Genomic DNA, 19,398 nt, shown 5'->3' on the forward strand with positions numbered 1-19,398 from the left:
ATCCCAATTTAGAGAGCCTGCACCTAATCCCCAGATATTTTTATTGTTTGGGGCCTAAGCATGGGTTTTCTGCACTACATTTTGTTCTTCATCGTTTTGCAAGTACTAACAGACAACATGATACTCCAGGCATGGCTGAACTAATTAATCTTGGAGTTAGATTTCTCATTTCTATATGTTAGAAATATTCTAGTCTCCTACCACTAACTTCCAGAGGATTGCTATTTTTGTGGTGTTACAATATCATGTCCCAAGAATACTTCCTTTCTTCAACTACTGCATTCCAATGGTAATATGCAATTTTGACAGCCGTGAACCTGATGAAGAGCAGGTCAGCTGATAACCCCATCAGAAACTGAACATGAAGTTTATGAACTTCACTAAAAAGGAAAAACAAACTAAGTTAAAAACCAAAACAGATATTGTGAGAATGAGGGACAATCATTAAAAATGATTGTCAGACTGTTCAAGAACCATATTCTTTCTATCAAGCCCTTCATTAGCCCAATGATTTCTAAGAGGTACCATTTTAATTGTGACATGTTCGCATTTTCTTCACAGAGCTTCATGCATGTGCAGTTCTCTTGGTACCCTTTTATGTATATGAAATACTTAAAAATGTATTTTCTGCTTTGTGGATCATCTTTTTCAAAGTACTTTCACTTGTTCTGTGTGTTTAGATTCGGGGGATTTTTTTGTACAATTGTTCGCGAGGAAGAAGGGTTAAGAGGATATGCCAAAATATCCTTGAAAAACATTTTCTACACGGCAGAGAAGAAAATGGAACATTCTTGACAACTTTATACAGTACCTCTGTGTACGTAAACATTGAATGGAAAATTTATAATATCCAAAGAAGATAGAGAAAGGAATAAAAAGCTACTTACAGCCCAGTGTAACTGCAATTCCATAGATATTCTGCTCAATCTGTCCATCTGCTAAAACATTGCATGTCAGAGGAGTAGCTAAAGTAGAGGTGTCTCTAAATGTGACGCTGGAAATAGTTCTGTTTATTACACGGTATTGTTCTTTAGGCACTACAGAACTTTTGATTTTCCAAATAATCTGATTGGCATGTATATTGCCAAAGTCAAGACAACTTTCATTGAGAATGCACAGTGCTGTAAAATTGGAGCCAAGGGTCAACAGTGGAGACTCTGGGATGATGTAACCACATGACTGCACAAGTCCACCTGAAACTAAAAGGGATAAAATCAATTTGAAATATCACATTTCCATATGAAATCTTTGTATTACTATTGCTACAAATATTCCAACACTCTTGCTATTAAAAGATTAGCAAAAATATTTTTGAAGACTATTTTGTGCATCTGGCTGTATGTGCGTATAGTGCACAATACAGTGTATTTCTTGTCTAATGCACTAGCACGAGCAAATCATTCTTGCACTGATTTAGGGGAAGTCCATGTGCATACTCTTCCTCAGGTATTGCAAGAGAATATTACCAGTAACAACAGAAGAACTGAACTGAAATGACAGAGACAGTGAAAATGTGGTTAAAGATGGGAAGCTTAAGTATCTTTGGTTTTTCTCCTACACTCATCCTCTCCCCACTGCTGGAAAGACCTTTGTAAACAACAACAAAAATACCCATTATAAAAATTCTGTACATGCTATTTTAAAAGATGCTCTATCAAAAACAAGACTTCTAAAGACTTCAAAAACAAGAAATGATTCAGTACCGTTTTCCAAAAAAGTTGCTTGAGCAGCAATTATCACAACAATTGTATTTTTAGGAAATTCAGTAAATTTTTTGTTTAAAGAATCTCTATCTAGCACGGGGTGGGCAAAATACGGCCATGACTAACATTTCTGTCTGGCCTCCTCTGCCCCGTCGCGATCTCCGAGTCCGGGCCGCTACAAGTCCTATGGCGCAGCAGGGTGCTCAGGTAGGCTGCCTGCCTGCCGTGGCCCCAGGTCGCTCCCGGAAGTGGCTGGCTGCTGCACATCTCTGTGTGCCCCTGGTGGGGCGATGGGAGGCGGCTCCATATGCTGCCCCCACCCCCAGCACCAGCCTCACAGCTCCCATTGGCCAGTTTCCTTGCGGGCAGTGCTCAAGGGCATGGGCAGCACACGGAGACCCTCTGCCCCTCTCCCCCAGGGGATGTGCAGAGACGTGCCAGCAGCAGCCGGTCACAGCCACTTCTGGGAGCAGCATGGGGCTATGGAAATCAAGCAGCCTGCCTGAGCCCAGCTGCGCTCCCAGCCAGGAGCCACCTGTGGAAAGCGCCTCCCAGCCAGAGTCTGCACCTCGCACCCCTCCTGCACCCCAACCGCCTGCCCCAGGTCAAAACTCCCTCCTGCACCCAAACTCTCTCCCAGATCCTGTACCTGCTCCTGATCTCCAATCTCCTGCCCCAGTTTGGAGCACCCTCCTGCACCCAAACTCCCTCCCAGACCCCGCACCCCCTCCATTAATACAGTAGAAATGTGCGGCCTGTGACAGCTTGCCAAAATTCACGGAGTGGCCCCCCTGTGAAAATTATTGCCCACCACGATCTAGTATATTGAAACGAATGGAATATATATTCATCACAATAATGAATACAATCCATATCTGCTTAGATTCCCACTCAGCAGTTATTTTCCCTACTAAATTCCCCTGGACATGTAATGAACCAATCAAAAGAACTTTTGTTTTTCTGAGTCAGTCAACTGGTGACCAGCTAGCAAAGCCCAATCATGGGGAATATACAAGTCATCATATTTCTCACTAGGAAGGCAGTGGATTTCATACAACTAATCACAAAAAAAAAAAAAAAAAAAGAAAAAAAAAAAAAGTTACCTTGCCTATTCTGTAATTGTTGGTCTTTGAGATGTGGATGCAGACACGTATTCCACTCAGGAATGAGCATACCCAGTGCACTGAAGCCAAAGAACTTTGCCTAGCCATATCCATAGGGTCAGTGCTTGTGTCCTGTGGACATTAGCCCCTCCCCAAGCTATTTAAGAGCAGCACTCTTCTTGGTTCCTTTGCACTGAACATAAAGGGCAAAGACTCTGATGCGAAGGGGGGTGGGGAGGATGGGTTGGGGAATACATGTCTGCACCCACATCTTGAAGAACAGTTACAGAACCGTCTTGCCTTCTTTGAGTGATTGCAGATGTGTATTCCATTCAAGGGACTCACAAAACAGTAACTGTAGAAGGTGGGACTCAGAGTCCAGTTCAACAATGACTTTAGAACTGTCTTGCCAAAGTTTGCATCTGACAGAGATACTGCGGAAACAGCATAATGTTTGGTAAAAGCATGTACTGAAGACCATATTGCAGACCTGCAAATGTCCAGTCTTGAAATATTGGTAAGTAATGCATTCAATGTTTCTTGGGATCTCAAATGACACTGTAACGTCTGTGGGGGCAAAGAATAAGATACTTCATATGCCATGGTAATACCCACTTGAAAGCAGTCTGCAAAGAGACTGCCTGACCCTTCACAGGAGATGAAAAGTTGAGGAGAGGCCTGAAAAAGGATTAGTCCCCTCTAAGAAAGATCCCAGACATCGTCTCACCTCCAACATCTGAAGTCGTTGTTCATGTGAATTCAAATACAGTTTAGGGAAGAATGCTGGCAAGTAAATCACTTGGTTAAAGTGAAACTGCAAAACAACTTTTGAGAAAAGTTTTGGATGTCACCATAGGGCCACTTTGTCTTTGAAAAACTGAGTACAAGGGGCTCCAACATAAAAGCCTGAAGCTCGCTTATTCTCCTTGTAGATATTACTGCAATAAGAAAGGGTGTCTTCTAGCACAGAGTGACAGAAAGTATGTTGCCAGAGGCTTGAATGGAGGCCTCATCAGGGCAAATAAGACTGTATTAAGGTCTCACAAACTGAACCCATCTTTCCCAGGAATGTGGAGATGAATGACTCCTTTCAAAAATCTCACTACTATGGAGATTGAGAAAATTGACTTCCCTTGGATGGGCAGATGAAACACAGATCACTGCAAGTGAACCCTCAATGAACTGATCAAGAGACCAGAAGATTGAAGACATAACAGATATTCCAAAATGTCCTGAATACAGGCCAGCATTGGCTGAGTACCCCGAGCTAGTGACCGAACTGAAATTCACTTCCACTTAGCCAAATACATAGCCCTAGTAGAGGGCTTCCTACTATTAAGCAACACTTGTCAAACAGCTTCTGAATGTCGTTTCTTCTCTTCATCTAGCCATGCCACATCCACGCCATGAGGTGAAGGCTGTTCAGTGCTGGAAGCCAAATCTGACTGTGGTGGTGGGTCAGTAGGTCAGGATAAAGAGTTAGACATATGGGCAGACAAATCAATAGACTGAGAACCAACATGGCCTCGGCCAAGCTGGTGCACTGAGAATCAATCTCAAACTTCAGTCTGAGAATGGCCTTTGGGATGACTGGAATCTGGGAGGTTTGGGGGGGAGGGGGAGAAGGCATACATGAGCACTGATCCCCAATTCAGGTGGAAGGCATCTGTCAAGGAGCCTGGACTCAGGCCTGCTTGGGAGCAAAACAGATGGCCCCCTATCTTTTGTTGCAAACAGGTCTATAGCCAGAATGCCCCTTTCCCAAAGATGGACCTTAACACACTGTTCAGAGACCACTTGTGATCCTGAGAAAAGACTCTGCCAAGGTGATCAGCTAAGCAATTCCGCACCCTTGGTAGATAAGCTGCTGTGGAATGATATTTTCCTTGACACAGAACTGCCAAAACGTCACTGCCTCCTGACAAAGCTGGCTGGTGTGAGCTCTCTACTGTTCGTTCACACAGTATACCACAGTAGTATTTTTGGTGAGAACTGCTGTCTCTTCTACGTGTAACTGAAAGAGCCAGCACGCACTGTAAATGGTTCATAGCTGCAGGACACTGATATGAAGGGCAGCTTCCAGATCTGGCCACAGTCCCTGAACTTTCGAAGTCCCCAGATGTACTTCCTAACCTATTGTGGGGGCACCAATCACTCCTGTTACGACTGGTGGAGAATGGCTGAAGGGAACACCCCTGCAAAGATTGATATGGTCTGTCTACCACTCAAGGAACTGCAGAAAGAGTGACCACACTTGCACTAGGGAGTCCAATGTCTGACAATTTGGGCAATACACCCAGTTTGGATGATACAGCTTGAGCCAGGCCTGAAGAGGACAAAGATGCAGTCTCGCATTCTGGACTGCATAAGTACAGCCACATGACCTAGCAATTTCAGGCATATTCCAATTGTGGTGAAAGGGTGAGCTTGGAGGGACAGACAGATGATGACTTGTCTGAAATTGCTTCCTTGGCAGAAATGCCCTCACACTCATACAAGTAGTAGAGCCCCAAATAACTCATTTTTTTTTGTTGGTACTAAAGTTGATTTTGCTTTGTTTATGATCAGATCTAAATGACTGGAAAGATGCACTGAGAACTGGACACGGTGGAGGAGTTGGTCTCTGGACTTGCTCTTCACCAGTCAATCATCCAGGCAGGAAAATACATTGTATTCTTCTTCCCCTGAAAAGTGCAGCTATTACTGCTATGCATTTAAAGGAGCAGAGGAGAAGCCAAAGGGGAGCACTGTATATTAATAATGCTGACCTACGACCACAAAACTTCAGCAACTTCCTGTGGCTTAGGTAAATTGCCACATGGAAACAGGCATCATGAACACTGAGGGCAGCAAACCAGTTGTGATTCAAAGTGGGAGTACAATAGCTAGGGTAACCATGCAGAATCTCATGTACCTGATGTGCCTGTTAAGACCCCCAAGAATGAAGATAGGTCTCATTTCTACCTTGAATCTGGCAATCAGGAAATACTGCGAGTAGAATCCTTTCCCCCAGTGCTACAGAGGGATTTCCTCTATGGCTCTCATAGTTCAAACCTGCTGAAGGAGCAGTGACTCAGAGGGGTCCCTCAAAAGGGATGGGGTGGGAGAATGGAGAGGACTGAACGACATAACCTAATCCCACAGTTCTTAGGACCCATTTGTTTAAGGTTATAGCTTCCCAAGCACTGTGGAAGTGAGAAAATCTGTCTGCAAATGGGCAGAAGGTTTACAACTGGAATGCTACTCTGACAATCAAAACTGCTGCTTGTCTGAAGCTGAGGGAGGATGGGCTCAATGATTAAAGTTAGAGACCCAGATGGTCTTCTCCTGTGTTATTTATTCTGCTTCTTGGAGTAGTCTCACTGTCTTGCCTAATATGGCTCCTGCCAGAAATACTGCTGGGGCTGATATTGCTGCTGCTGCGGCAGGGGTATAAAACCCAATTAAATGGAGATGCTCACGAGTCTTTAAAATAAAAGTAAAGTCTCATCCATTTTGTCAGAGAACAAAAATCGACCATCAAAAGGTAGGTCTTGTGTGCTCTGCTGGATCTCCAGAACTAAGCTGCAGTTCTGCAACCACAAGGCCCTGATCATCAAACACTGATGCCTTAACTCTGGAAGCAGTGTCCGTTATGTCTAGCACCTATTGCAAAGCCATCTTGGCAACCAGACAGTCTTCTGCAATGAATGCCTTGAACTCTTCTCTAGAGCAGTGATTTTTTCTTTCTGAGCCCCCCAACATGCTATAAAAACTCCATGGCCTAGCTGTGCTCCAACTGTTTTTCTGAATATAAAAGCCAGGGCCAGCATTAAAGGGTAGCAAGCAGGCCAACTGTCCAGGGCCCCATGCCCCAGGGGGCACTGAAAAGCTATGTTGCTCAGGCTTTGGCTTCAGTCCTGGGTGATGGGGCCCTGGGCTGTAGTCCTGCATGGTGGGGCTTTGGAATTCTGCTCTGGGCCTTAGCAAGTCTAACGCCAGCTATGCTTAGCAGACCCCGTGAAACCTGCTCATGGTCCCTCCGGGGCCTAGAGAATGCAGTAACTTGTCCTTGAATTTTGCTACAGACTCCCCAATACACAAAATCATATTTCAACAGCAGCCTGCGGATCTGTACTGCACATTTCCAAGGATAAGCTTCTATAAATTTTTCTCCCCATGCAAAGACGGATTAAGATTTATTGGGGACGTGGGCACAAAAAACATTTGAGCTGCCCACCCCCTACCACAGCAACCCATCCCCTTCTTCTCCCTTCCTGCCAAGCCTCACCTCCTGACCTGGCCGGAAGCTGGGCTGCTGTGGGGAGCCCTGGACCCTCGACTTGCCCTGGGATGCATGCCCTAGTGGGGCAGGGACACAGACTGGGGGCTACTTTCAGGACTTCCTCCCAAATAAGTCTAGCTTCTTGCCCTCTATTTTTAGGGGGTTAATGCCTGGTGCTCCTGTCCTCTCACTGGTTGCCGCCAATACAAGGGAGCCCAGAGGGGAATGATTATATAGGTGCTCAAACCTCCTCCCCACCCTTTTTGCAGTCAGGGCAGGGAAGCTGGGGTCTGCTTAAAGACCTCGGTACTTTTAAAATATCAAACAGGAAGAGCTATTTTAGCTGGGGCCACAGATGCCAAGATGTCCACCAGCCTGTGGGATTTTTCCCAGACATCCTTCGGGTGAATGTTTAGGGCCATAGCCATCCTCCTCTACAACTCCTGATGAGTCTTAAAATAAGTCAGGAGGCCGAGAAATAGGTTCCACTACAACTGCTTCATCAGGGGATGATGAAGAGGATACCTATGTTACTGAGGGCTGGTCCAGTTTCTGCTCCTCGAGAGGGATCCCAAATCTGTTCGGTGCCAGGCTTGGCACTGACGCTAGGATGCTTGCAGCATCGATGCTAGAAAGCCAGTAGACAGACCCAGCTGAGGTAGCTGTAGGGATGCTCTTGTTTGTGGGGGGAACTCCCACCAGTTCCAAAAAGGTCACTGTTATGGCCTTGGTTCCCAAAGGTGCCTGGTCCCAAGGTCCTTTCAATAACCCCCTTGCTAGTACTGATGCTAAAATCAGGACGGGCAGGTGGTATACTCCAACAGTGGAGCCAGCTAGGTTGGGACACATACTTCCGCAGAGTCCAGTAAAGATAATGACTTCCTGCAACCAAGATGGTGCCGTACCCGTCAATACCGGTAAAGAAGGTTCAGACTCTGAAGGGAAACTGGGGAGATCATCTCCCCAGCGGCAGCGAACCAGCGGAGCAGCGGGGACAGCAGAGCAGCTCACAGCAGGAGTTTGCCTGGGACTGGTAAGTATCCGAGTGTGTGTGTTTGCTTGCTGAGGAAGTATCCGAGCGTGTGTTTGCTGGGAGGGCAGGGAGAGAGCCTGAGTGAGTGTCTGATTGGCTGCTAGCCTGCAGGGGGCGGGCATTAGGGTGTCTGTGTGTTTGCGTCAGGGAAGCCTGGCTGTTTGAAAATAGTCAGAGCCTCGCGAACCAGCTGAGGAGCGGCAGCGAACCAGCTGAGCAGCGGGGACAGCAGAGCAGCTCACAGCAGGAGTTTGCCTGGGAGTTCGCCTGGAGTGAGCCCAGTGAGGCTTACATCTTGCCAACGTCTCTGAGGAAGCTCATAGTAGGTAGGTGATATGGAAGGGGGGGATTCAGCTGTTGTGACCTGCACTGGATGTGCCATGTTTGTCTTTCTTCCACAGGACAGAAGCGACTTTGTCTGTACAAAGTGCAAGCTGGTCTCCATATTGGAAGAGAAGATTGAAGGTCTGGAGCAACAGGTAACGACCCTGCGTTGTATACGAGAGACTGAGGATTTTCTGGACCAAACTCAGGATAGCCTTCTAGGGGCACAAAGCTCTAAAGATATAGAGCAGGTTGCACAGAGGAGCCAAGAGGCCAGTGAAGAAGCTTGGCAACATGTGACCTCCAGAAGAGGTAAGCGGAATGTCCGGGTTCCAGTAACACAGACACAGGTAACTAACCGCTTTCATGTTCTCTCCACAGGTACCATTGCGGAGAGTGGACCAGATGATATGTCTGGGGGGAGAAAGCAGAAGGAGACTCCGCTGGTTGGGAGGCATGAGATGCGATGTCCTGAGGTTGGGGGTTCCACGACCACCACTCCCAAGAGGAGAAGGCGGGTGGTGGTGGTCGGGGACTCTCTCCTCCGGGGGACTGAGTCATCTATCTGCCGCCCTGACTGGGAAAACCGAGAAGTCTGCTGCTTGCCAGGGGCTAAGATTCGTGATGTGACGGAGAGACTGCCGAGACTCATCAAGCCCTCGGATCGCTACCCCTTCCTGCTTCTCCACGTGGGCACCAATGATACTGCCAAGAATGACCTTGAGCGGATCACTGCGGACTACGTGGCTCTGGGAAGAAGGATAAAGGAGTTGGAGGCGCAAGTGGTGTTCTCGTCCATCCTCCCCGTGGAAGGAAAAGGCCTGGGTAGGGACCGTCGAATCGTGGAGGTCAACGAATGGCTACGCAGGTGGTGTCGGAGAGAAGGCTTTGGATTCTTTGACCATGGGATGGTGCTCCATGAAGGAGGAGTGCTGGGCAGAGACGGGCTCCATCTTACGAAGAGAGGGAAGAACATCTTTGCCAGCAGACTGGCTAACCTAGTGATGAGGGCTTTAAACTAGGTTCACCGGGGGAAGGAGACCAAAGCCCTGAGGTAAGTGGGAAAGCGGGATACCGGGAGGAAGCACAGGCAGGAATGTCTGAGAGGAGAGGGCTCCTGCCTCATACTGGGAATGAGGGGCGATCAACAGGTTATCTCAAGTGCTTATATACAAATGCACAAAGCCTTGGAAACAAGCAGGGAGAACTGGAGGCCCTGGTGATGTCAAGGAATTATGACGTGATTGGAATAACAGAGACTTGGTGGGATAACTCACATGACTGGAGTACAGTCATGGATGGTTATAAACTGTTCAGGAAGGACAGGCAGGGCAGAAAAGGTGGGGGAGTAGCACTGTATGTAAGGGAGCAGTATGACTGCTCAGAGCTCCGGTACGAAACTGTGGAAAAACCTGAGTGTCTCTGGATTAAGTTTAGAAGTGTGTGTAACAAGAGTGATGTCATGGTGGGAGTCTGCTATAGACCACCGGACCAGGGGGATGAGGTGGATGAGGCTTTCTTCCAGCAACTCACGGAAGCTACTAGATCGCATGCCCTGATTCTCATGGGTGACTTTAATTTTCCTGATATCTGCTGGGAGAGCAATACAGCAGTGCATAGACAATCCAGGAAGTTTTTGGAAAGCGTAGGGGACAATTTCCTGGTGCAAGTGCTAGGGGAGCCAACTAGGGGGAGCGCTTTTCTTGACCTGCTGCTCACAAACCGGGTAGAATTAGTGGGGGAAGCAAAAGTGGATGGGAATCTGGGAGGCAGTGACCATGAGTTGGTTGAGTTCAGGATCCTGACGCAGGGAAGAAAGGTAAGCAGCAGGATACGGACCCTGGACTTCAGGAAAGCAGACTTTGACTCCCTCAGGGAACAGATGGCCAGGATCCCCTGGGGGACTAACATGAAAGGGAAGGGAGTCCAGGAGAGCTGGCTGTATTTCAAGGAATCCCTGTTGAGGTTACAGGGACAAACCATCCCGATGAGTCGAAAGAATAGTAAATATGGCAGGCGACCAGCTTGGCTTAATGGTGAAATCCTAGCGGATCTTAAACATAAAAAAGAAGCTTACAAGAAGTGGAAGGTTGGACATATGACCAGGGAAGAGTATAAAAATATTGCTCGGGCATGTAGGAAAGATATCAGGAGGGCCAAATCGCACCTGGAGCTGCAGCTAGCAAGAGATGTCAAGAGTAACAAGAAGGGTTTCTTCAGGTATGTTGGCAACAAGAAGAAAGCCAAGGAAAGTGTGGGCCCCTTACTGAATGAGGGAGGCAAGCTAGTGACAGAGGATGTGGAAAAAGCTAATGTACTCAATGCTTTTTTTGCCTCTGTTTTCACTAACAAGGTCAGCTCCCAGATTGCTGTGCTGGGCATCACAAAATGGGGAAAAGATGGCCAGCCCTCTGTAGAGATAGAGGTGGTTAGGGACTATTTAGAAAAGCTGGACGTGCACAAGTCCATGGGGCCGGACGAATTGCATCCGAGAGTGCTGAAGGAATTGGCGGCTGTGATTGCAGAGCCCTTGGCCATTATCTTTGAAAACTCGTGGCGAACGGGGGAAGTCCCGGATGACTGGAAAAAGGCTAATGTAGTGCCCATCTTTAAAAAAGGGAAGAAGGAGGATCCTGGGAACTACAGGCCAGTCAGCCTCACCTCAGTCCCTGGAAAAATCATGGAGCAGGTCCTCAAAGAATCAATCCTGAAGCACTTAGAGGAGAGGAAAGTGATCAGGAACAGTCAGCATGGATTCACCAAGGGAAGGTCATGCCTGACTAATCTAATCGCCTTTTATGATGAGATTACTGGTTCTGTGGATGAAGGGAAAGCAGTGGATGTATTGTTTCTTGACTTTAGCAAAGCTTTTGACACGGTCTCCCACAGCATTCTTGTCAGCAAGTTAAGGAAGTATGGGCTGGATGAATGCACTATAAGGTGGGTAGAAAGCTGGCTAGATTGTCGGGCTCAACGGGTAGTGATCAATGGCTCCATGTCTAGTTGGCAGCCGGTGTCAAGTGGAGTGCCCCAGGGGTCGGTCCTGGGGCCCGTTTTGTTCAATATCTTCATAAATGATCTGGAGGATGGTGTGGATTGCACTCTCAGCAAATTTGTGGATGATACTAAACTGGGAGGAGTGGTAGATACGCTGGAGGGGAGGGATAGGATACAGAAGGACCTAGACAAATTGGAGGATTGGGCCAAAAGAAATCTAATGAGGTTCAATAAGGATAAGTGCAGGGTCCTGCACTTAGGATGGAAGAATCCAATGCACCGCTACAGACTAGGGACCGAATGGCTCGGCAGCAGTTCTGCGGAAAAGGAACTAGGGGTGACAGTGGACGAGAAGCTGGATATGAGTCAGCAGTGTGCCCTTGTTGCCAAGAAGGCCAATGGCATTTTGGGATGTATAAGTAGGGGCATAGCGAGCAGATCGAGGGACGTGATCGTTCCCCTCTATTCGACACTGGTGAGGCCTCATCTGGAGTACTGTGTCCAGTTTTGGGCCCCACACTACAGGAAGGATGTGGATAAATTGGAAAGAGTACAACGAAGGGCAACAAAAATGATTAGGGGTCTAGAGCACATGACTTATGAGGAGAGGCTGAGGGAGCTGGGATTGTTTAGTCTGCAGAAGAGAAGAATGAGGGGGGATTTGATAGCTGCTTTCAACTACCTGAAAGGGGGTTTCAAAGAGGATGGCTCAAGACTGTTCTCAATGGTAGCAGATGACAGAACGAGGAGTAATGGTCTCAAGTTGCAATGGGGGAGGTTTAGATTGGATATTAGGAAAAACTTTTTCACTAAGAGGGTGGTGAAACACTGGAATGCGTTACCTAGGGAGGTGGTAGAATCTCCTTCCTTAGAGGTTTTTAAGGTCAGGCTTGACAAAGCCCTGGCTGGGATGATTTAACTGGGACTTGGTCCTGCTTTGAGCAGGGGGTTGGACTAGATGACCTTCTGGGGTCCCTTCCAACCCTGATATTCTATGATTCTATCTGTGGCTTTCCCCTAGACGGTACCACTTTAATCGATATCCTGATAGGTGAATCAGCTGGAACTGTGCAGTGCAGAGGTAAAGCCACTGATGTCAGTACCTTGGATGCCAGGCAAGTCTTTTGAACTGCTGGTGACAGTGGCACCACGAGCTTTAACAACTCTCTTGACGCCTCAAATGCTTCAGGAGCAGATGGTACTGGGAAAACAGTCTGTGATACCAGGGCGTGAGGGTGTTTCGGGAGCCAGTCTTGCAGACCTGTATTAGGCTCTAGAATCAAACTCCAGCGCTTAGAGGTGTGCTCTGGGAAATGTGTCCACTTTGAATGCCCTCATGATTCCTTAGAACAGCTTGACCTCTTCACCTCTTTCAATGATCCCAGTACAGAGTCCAGTTTCTTATGCCTCTTCTTTGGTATCAGCAATGCCAATCTGCCCCGTGGTACTAGTAACACCAGAGGTGCGCTACAGACTGAAGCCAAGGTGCTCGGTACTCAGCCCTAAGTAGCTGTCTCAGATAAGACGATGTAGTGTCAATTCTAGAAGCATATAATTCAATCTAACTGCCCTGTTTTTTTTTTGTAATGGGGCTTAAAGCCCTTACAAATGCCACACTGGTCACTCATGTGAGACTCCTCCAAGCACTTAAAACAGTTGGGGTGAAGGTCGCAATTAGGCATTACCTTACCACAAGACTGGCAGGGCTTGATACCCAAAGAGTGAGGCATCTCTCTAGTAACAGGGCTGGTACCCAAAACAACATTTTTTTTTAAAACACTAATCAACTAACAACTAAAACTACACTAATTATACAATGTGTACTATTTACAAGTTCAACTGAAGACTTGCAGATTCAAGGAAAGGGAGCTCCAACAACCATCATGGGAGCTTGTGGGTGGCTCTGCCCTTAACGCCTGTATGCAGTGCGTGAGGCACCAGACAACAGTCATGTCACCCCGATGGGTACTGCTAAAGGGAAAAACTGACAACCCTGCACTGGAACGCGTACAACGACAGTGGAATGGACATACGCAATCGCTCAGTGTGGCATTTTCGATTGACTCACATTAATTCCTTTCTTTTGAAGGGAAGGCTTCATGACTCTCACAATTGTGAGCCTAAAATAACTAAAATCTCTACTGAAGAGAGAAAAGTACAAACAGTCTGGGTACTGAAATGCAGAAACAATGTAAGAATTACCACAACCGGCACAGGATTTATTGATTACATATACTATCGTAGGCCTCAGGTACCAAAGGGAGTGAGTTACAAACTCACTTTTTAAAAAATCTGTACAGTTATTCAGTATGCAAATTAAGCATAAATTAATAGATCACTAGTCTAAGAATTACAGATTTAAAGTTGCTACTTAGCCCTTAGTATCCATGAATGACACTAGATAAATTATCCCACTGAAGAGATGTACTAGGATATTGCTCTCAATTTTCCTGAAGAGCAAGCGACGGTTCTGAGTGAGCCAGCCTGCATGAGAACCACTATGTCACATCTGGTGACCCAGTCTGCAGCTTCACCTTCCTTTGCTGGAAGTATATGGGCAAAGTAGGGAGCAAAGCAGTCAGAGGTGCTGCAGTAGTGCAGCCAACTAAGCAGGACAGCATTCCTGCATTAAGAAAAGGAGTATTTGTGGCACCTTAGAGACTAAAATGTATTTGAGCATAAGCTTTCATGAGCTACAGATCACTTCATCGGATGCACGTGAGCTGTAGCTCACAAAAGCTTATGCTCTAATAAATTTGTTAGTCTCTAAGGTGCCACAAGTACTCCTTTTCTTTTTGCGAATACAGACTAACACAGCTGCTACTCTGATTCCTGCATTAGAGGCTGTATTCTAGGGAGATAATGAAAACACAACATTTGTGTCTCCAAGGTAGGAAAGTGGGAGAACAGGGACAGAGTGAAAGCAGGAGGACAAAGGAAAGATAGAAAAAGACGTAAAAAAACCAAGCAGACAGGGAAACAGAAAATTACAGTGCAAGACAAAAAATAAAAGAATTAATCTAATCAATAACAGTATCTGCTATCCACCAGCTAGAAGATGGTGGAGCAAGAAAAAAAAAAGATAAAAATTATAAAAGGGGAAGAAAGCCATATCTTTTGGGATTAAAGTGCTTTCAGACTGCACCTTTTATGAGGTATAATTCAAAGAAGGAAGTGCCTCCAAAAACTAATTCTCAATCTCTCCTTTATTTCATTCTTAGATGTGTAATTTAAGGTGAGGAATTCGATATGTATGAATGTTTTACCTAGAATGTTACATGTTAAAGAAGACTGCTATAACTGACAGTTTTAAGAAACATCTATTTTTCCAGTTTAGCTCTGCATTTGACAGCACTGTGCCCAATTTGTTCCAGTGCTACCCCTGTATAGTCAATTTCTGCCTTTTGCTTTGCTCTTCCCACAGCAACAAGGGAGAGACCATAGGAAAATGTGACCACAGAGCTTTAGGTGCAGTAACCAGAACTAATTTTAATTTGTTTTTGTTTTTTTTGAGATCAGCTGGCTAAAAGGACAACAATGTCAGTTGCCATAATCGAGCGAGAACTCTGTCTCTTTGGATTATTTGTTTCTACAAATAGCTAGCACAATGGTGCCCTAATTCCTCATTGGGACCACCAGACACTACTGCAACATAAACATCAGTAGCAACAGCTAGCTGCTCTAATAAGTCCATGACTTGTCCAACATTTTCATTTAGTCTTACCTCCAAGAGAGCAAATTCTCAGGAAAATACATACAGCATTCATCACCCAGCTCCATCGAGAAGACATTTTGCATACAGTTCCTGTAAAAAACAAAGATTTTATGTAGTTTCCATTTACTGCATTTGTGTGACCACCAGCTTCCCTTTATTGCTGCAACCCTTGATACCCTGCAGAAAGTCAGGATGGGAGAAGGAAAAGAACACACCTTTTTTCCAATCACTGCAGGAAAACCAGCAAGCCTACGTGATATAAATAGACGGGCATGGAATTAAAACTGTGCATCTTCGCACTGAACTCAGTCTTTAGGAAAGCTGTTGGGTTTCTAGACTTCTGTCCGTCTCCAGGTCTTTCTTTTTTGAGCTTGGAATTCTGGGATCATTAAAACAAAACCCTAAGGATTAGACTAAGGCCTTGTCTACACTATGAAATCAGGTCGAATTTATAGAAGTCGGTTTTGTAGAAAGCATTTTTATACAGTCGATTGTGTGTCCCCCCACACAAATGCTCTAAGTACTGAGGCAACCATCGTTCTGAAGCGTTGCACTGTGGGTAGCTGTCCCACATTTCCCGCAATCTCCACCGCCCATTTGAATTCTGGGTAGAAATCCCAATGCCTGATGGGACTAAAACATTGTCGCGGGTGGTTCTGGGTACATATTGTCAGGCCCCCCATCCCTCCCTCCCTCCGTGAAAGCAACGGCAGACAATTGTTTCGTGCCTTTTTTCCTGGGTTACCTGTGCAGATGCCACACCACGGCAAGCATGGAGCCCGCTCAGTTAACTGTCACTGTATATCTCCTGGGTGCTGGCAGACGCGGTATTGCATTGCTACACAGCAGCAGCTTATTGCCTTTTGGCAGCAGACAATGCAGTATGACTGGTAGCCATCGTCGACATATTCCTGGGTGCTCTTTTAACGACCTTGATGAGGTCAGGGGTGCCTGGGCAAACACAGAAGTGACTCAGCCAGGTCATTACCCTTTTAAGTTTAGTCTCATGGCGATTCAGTCCTACCAGCAGTCCTACTGCACTGTCTTTTAATGTGCAGCCAGGAGATGACGATGGCCAGCAGTCATACTGCACAGTCTGTTGCCAGCAAGATGTATAAAGATAGATGAAGTGGATCAAAACAAGAAATAGACCAGATTTGTTTTGTATTCATTTTCTCCTCCCTCCCTCCATGAATCAATGGCCTGCTAAACCCACTTTTGAGTTCTATCCTTGAGGTTTTGAGTTCTATCCTTGAGGGGGCCATTCTGTTTCTCACAAAGCCACCCCCTTCGTTGATTTTAATTCCCTGTAAGCCAACCCTGTAAGCCATGTTGTCAGTCGCCCCTCCCTCTGTCAGAGCAACGGCAAACAATCCTTTCGTGCCCTTTTCCCTGGATTGCCCAAGCAGGAGCAGACACCATAGCACAGCAAGCGTGGAGCCCGTTCAGCTCACCGCAGCAGTTATGACCATTGTAAACACCTCACGCATTATCGTGCAGTTTATGCAGAACCAGCACCTGAAAAACCAGGCGTGGCGGCGACGGAAGCGCAGTGATGAGGACATGAACACACTTTTCTCTAAAACTGCGTTCCCCCACAATTTGGAGATCATGGTGTTAATGGGGCAGGCTCATGTCATGGAACGCTGATTCTGGGCTTGGGAAACAAGCACAGACTGGTGGGACAGCATAGTGTTGCGGGTCTGGGATGATTCCCAGTGGCTCTGAAACTTTCATATGCATAAGGGCACTTTCACGGAACTTTATGACTTGCTTCCCCCTGCCCTGAAGCACAAGAATACCAAGATGAGAGCAGCCCTCAAAGTTCACAAGCAAGTGGCAATAGCCCTGTGGAAGCTTGCAACACCAGACAGCTACCGGTCAGTCGGAAATCAATTTGGAGTGGGCAAATCTACTGTGGGGGTTGCTGTGATGCAAGTAGACAACACAATCATTGAGCTGCTTCTATCAAAGGTAATGATTCTGGGAAATGTGCAGGTCATACTAGATGGCTTTGCTGCAATGGGATTCCCTAACTGTGGTGGGGCTACAGACGGAACGCATATCCCCATCTTGGGACCGGACCACCAGGGCAGCCAGTACGTAAACTGCAAGGGGTACTTTTCAATGGTGCTGCAAGCACTGGTGGATCACAAGGGACGTTTCACCAACATCAACGTGGGATTCTTCGGCATCTGGGTGAGGAGGCTATGGAACTTGGGGAGGAGGGAGGGCGGTTAAGCAGGGGCTGCAGTGGCAGTCTGTGATCCTGCTGCCGTTCATGAACTTCTACCAGACACCGGAGCATGTTCGTTTGATCCTGCAGTAGCCCCAGCGTTGCCTCATGCCTCCTCTGATCTTCTTGCCGCCTCTCCTCACGTTCATCGGCCACTGTCCTGTACTCTGCTATTGTGTCCCTCCACACAGCTCTGTCGGTGCCAGACGACTGCATGAGCTCAGAGAACATTTCCTCGCGCGTGTGGTTTTTTCGCCGCCTTATCCGAGATAGTCTTTGGGTCGGAGGAGGGAGGCTTGAAACATATGCAGCTGCTGGAGGAAAAAAAGGAAGTGCAGTATTTAAAAAGATACATTACAGAACAAAGGCTATACTCTTTCATGGTGAACATCACATAGCACATGTGATTTTGGTACAAGGTCGCATTTTGCATCTTATATTGAGTGCCTGCGGCTTTGGTGTTAGAGATCACACACGCAGTGCCAGGCAACAGAATTCGGCTTGCAGGCGGCCATAGTCTTTCGGCTTCTGCAACCAACGTAACAGCAGCGCCCTCCTTTCCCATACCAAGCAAAGCCCGTTGAGTGGGCCATTTAGTGCTGCGGTTTTCCTGTTAATGTGCAGCAGCAGAAACCAAACTAACTCCCTCCCCCCATCCAATTCTCTGGGATGATTGCTTTTCCCCTCCCCCCACCGCCTGGCTGGTATCAGGGAAGATCCCTGCTAGCCAAATGCGAACAGCTCAGCGCCAATGCCGCCCCCACCCCACCGCATGGCTTACTGCGGGGGGATTTCTTTTCAGCCACAAGTAGGAAAAACAGCCTCGTAGGAACGGTTACCTCTGAATGTCCACTTAATTAAATTCCCCTATTTCAACCAGGTTACCATGAACGATATCACTCTCCTGAGGATAACGCAGAGAGGTAAAGAATGGATGTTGCTTGAATGCCAGCAAACACCGGGACCATACGCTGCCAGGCTTTGTCATGCAATGATACCAGATTACTTGCTACTAGAATGGCGTGGTAAAGTGTCCTACCATGGAGGACAGAATAAGGCTGCTCTCCCAGGAAACCTTCTGCAAAGGCTTTTAGAGTACCTCCATGAAGCTCTCCTGGAGATGTCACTGAGGGATTTCTGCTCCATCCCCAGACATGTTAACAGACTTTTCCAGTAGCAGTACTGGCCACGAATGCATCCCAAGTCCTCAGGGCTACTTAATCATTAAAAACACTTGCTTTTATAACATATATTTAAGAAGGTACACTCACCAGGGTCCCTTCTCCGGCTTCGTTGGGTTGGGAGGGTATTTCAGTCAGGGTGATAAAAAGATGCTGGCTGTCGGGGAGAACGGTGTGCTGTGTGCTCTCCCCAAGCTCGTCCTCGTCCTCCTCCTCCTCTTCCCCATCTGCCAATTCCTCAGGCATGGTGGAGAGTACCCCATCATCGGAGTCCACGGACAGGGGTAAGGTAATGGTGGCTCCCCCTAGAATGGCATGCAGCTCAGCGTAGAAGAGGCATGTCTGGGGCTCTGTCCCGGAGCATCCGTTTGATTCTTTCGTTTTCTGGTACGCTTGTCTGAGCTCCTTAAGTTTCACGCGGCACTGTGTTGCGTCCCTGATGTAGCCTCTGTCCCTCATGGCCTCTGAGATTTTTTGAAATATTTTGGCATTTCCATCTTTTGGAATGTAGTTCTGATAGCACAGATTCCTCTCCCCATACAGCGATCAGATCCTGTACTTCCCGTTCGGTCCATGCTGGAGCTCTTTTGCAATTCTGGGACTGCATGGTTATCTGTGCTGATGAGTTCTGCATGGTCACCTGTGCAGATGAGCTCGCCTGGCCAAACAGGAAAGGAGATTCAAAAGTTCCCAGGGCTTTTCCTGTACACCTGACCAGTGCATTCGAGTTCAGAGTGCTGTCCAGAGCGGTCACAACGGTGCACTGTGGGATAGCTCCCGGAGGCCAATACCTTTGAATTGTGTCCACACTAACCCTAATTTGAAACGGCGATGTCGACTTC

General features: G+C 47.0%; 1 protein-coding gene across 1 annotated transcript in view; it reads right to left on the reverse strand.

The window, feature by feature from the left end:
* IL6ST (interleukin 6 cytokine family signal transducer) overlaps positions 1-19,398 on the reverse strand; it is a 70,408-nt gene that overhangs the window by 40,504 nt on the left and 10,506 nt on the right. The window contains exons 2-3 of the mRNA XM_038402465.2: positions 15,149-15,229; positions 888-1,199 (exon numbers count right to left, since the gene is read on the reverse strand). Coding sequence (XP_038258393.1) covers positions 888-1,199; positions 15,149-15,229 — 393 coding nt within the window. The remainder of the gene's footprint in view (positions 1-887; positions 1,200-15,148; positions 15,230-19,398) is intronic.

Source organism: Dermochelys coriacea, chromosome 5 (genome assembly GCF_009764565.3).
Source record: "Dermochelys coriacea isolate rDerCor1 chromosome 5, rDerCor1.pri.v4, whole genome shotgun sequence".
In the NCBI taxonomy this organism is placed as follows: Eukaryota; Metazoa; Chordata; order Testudines; family Dermochelyidae; genus Dermochelys; species Dermochelys coriacea.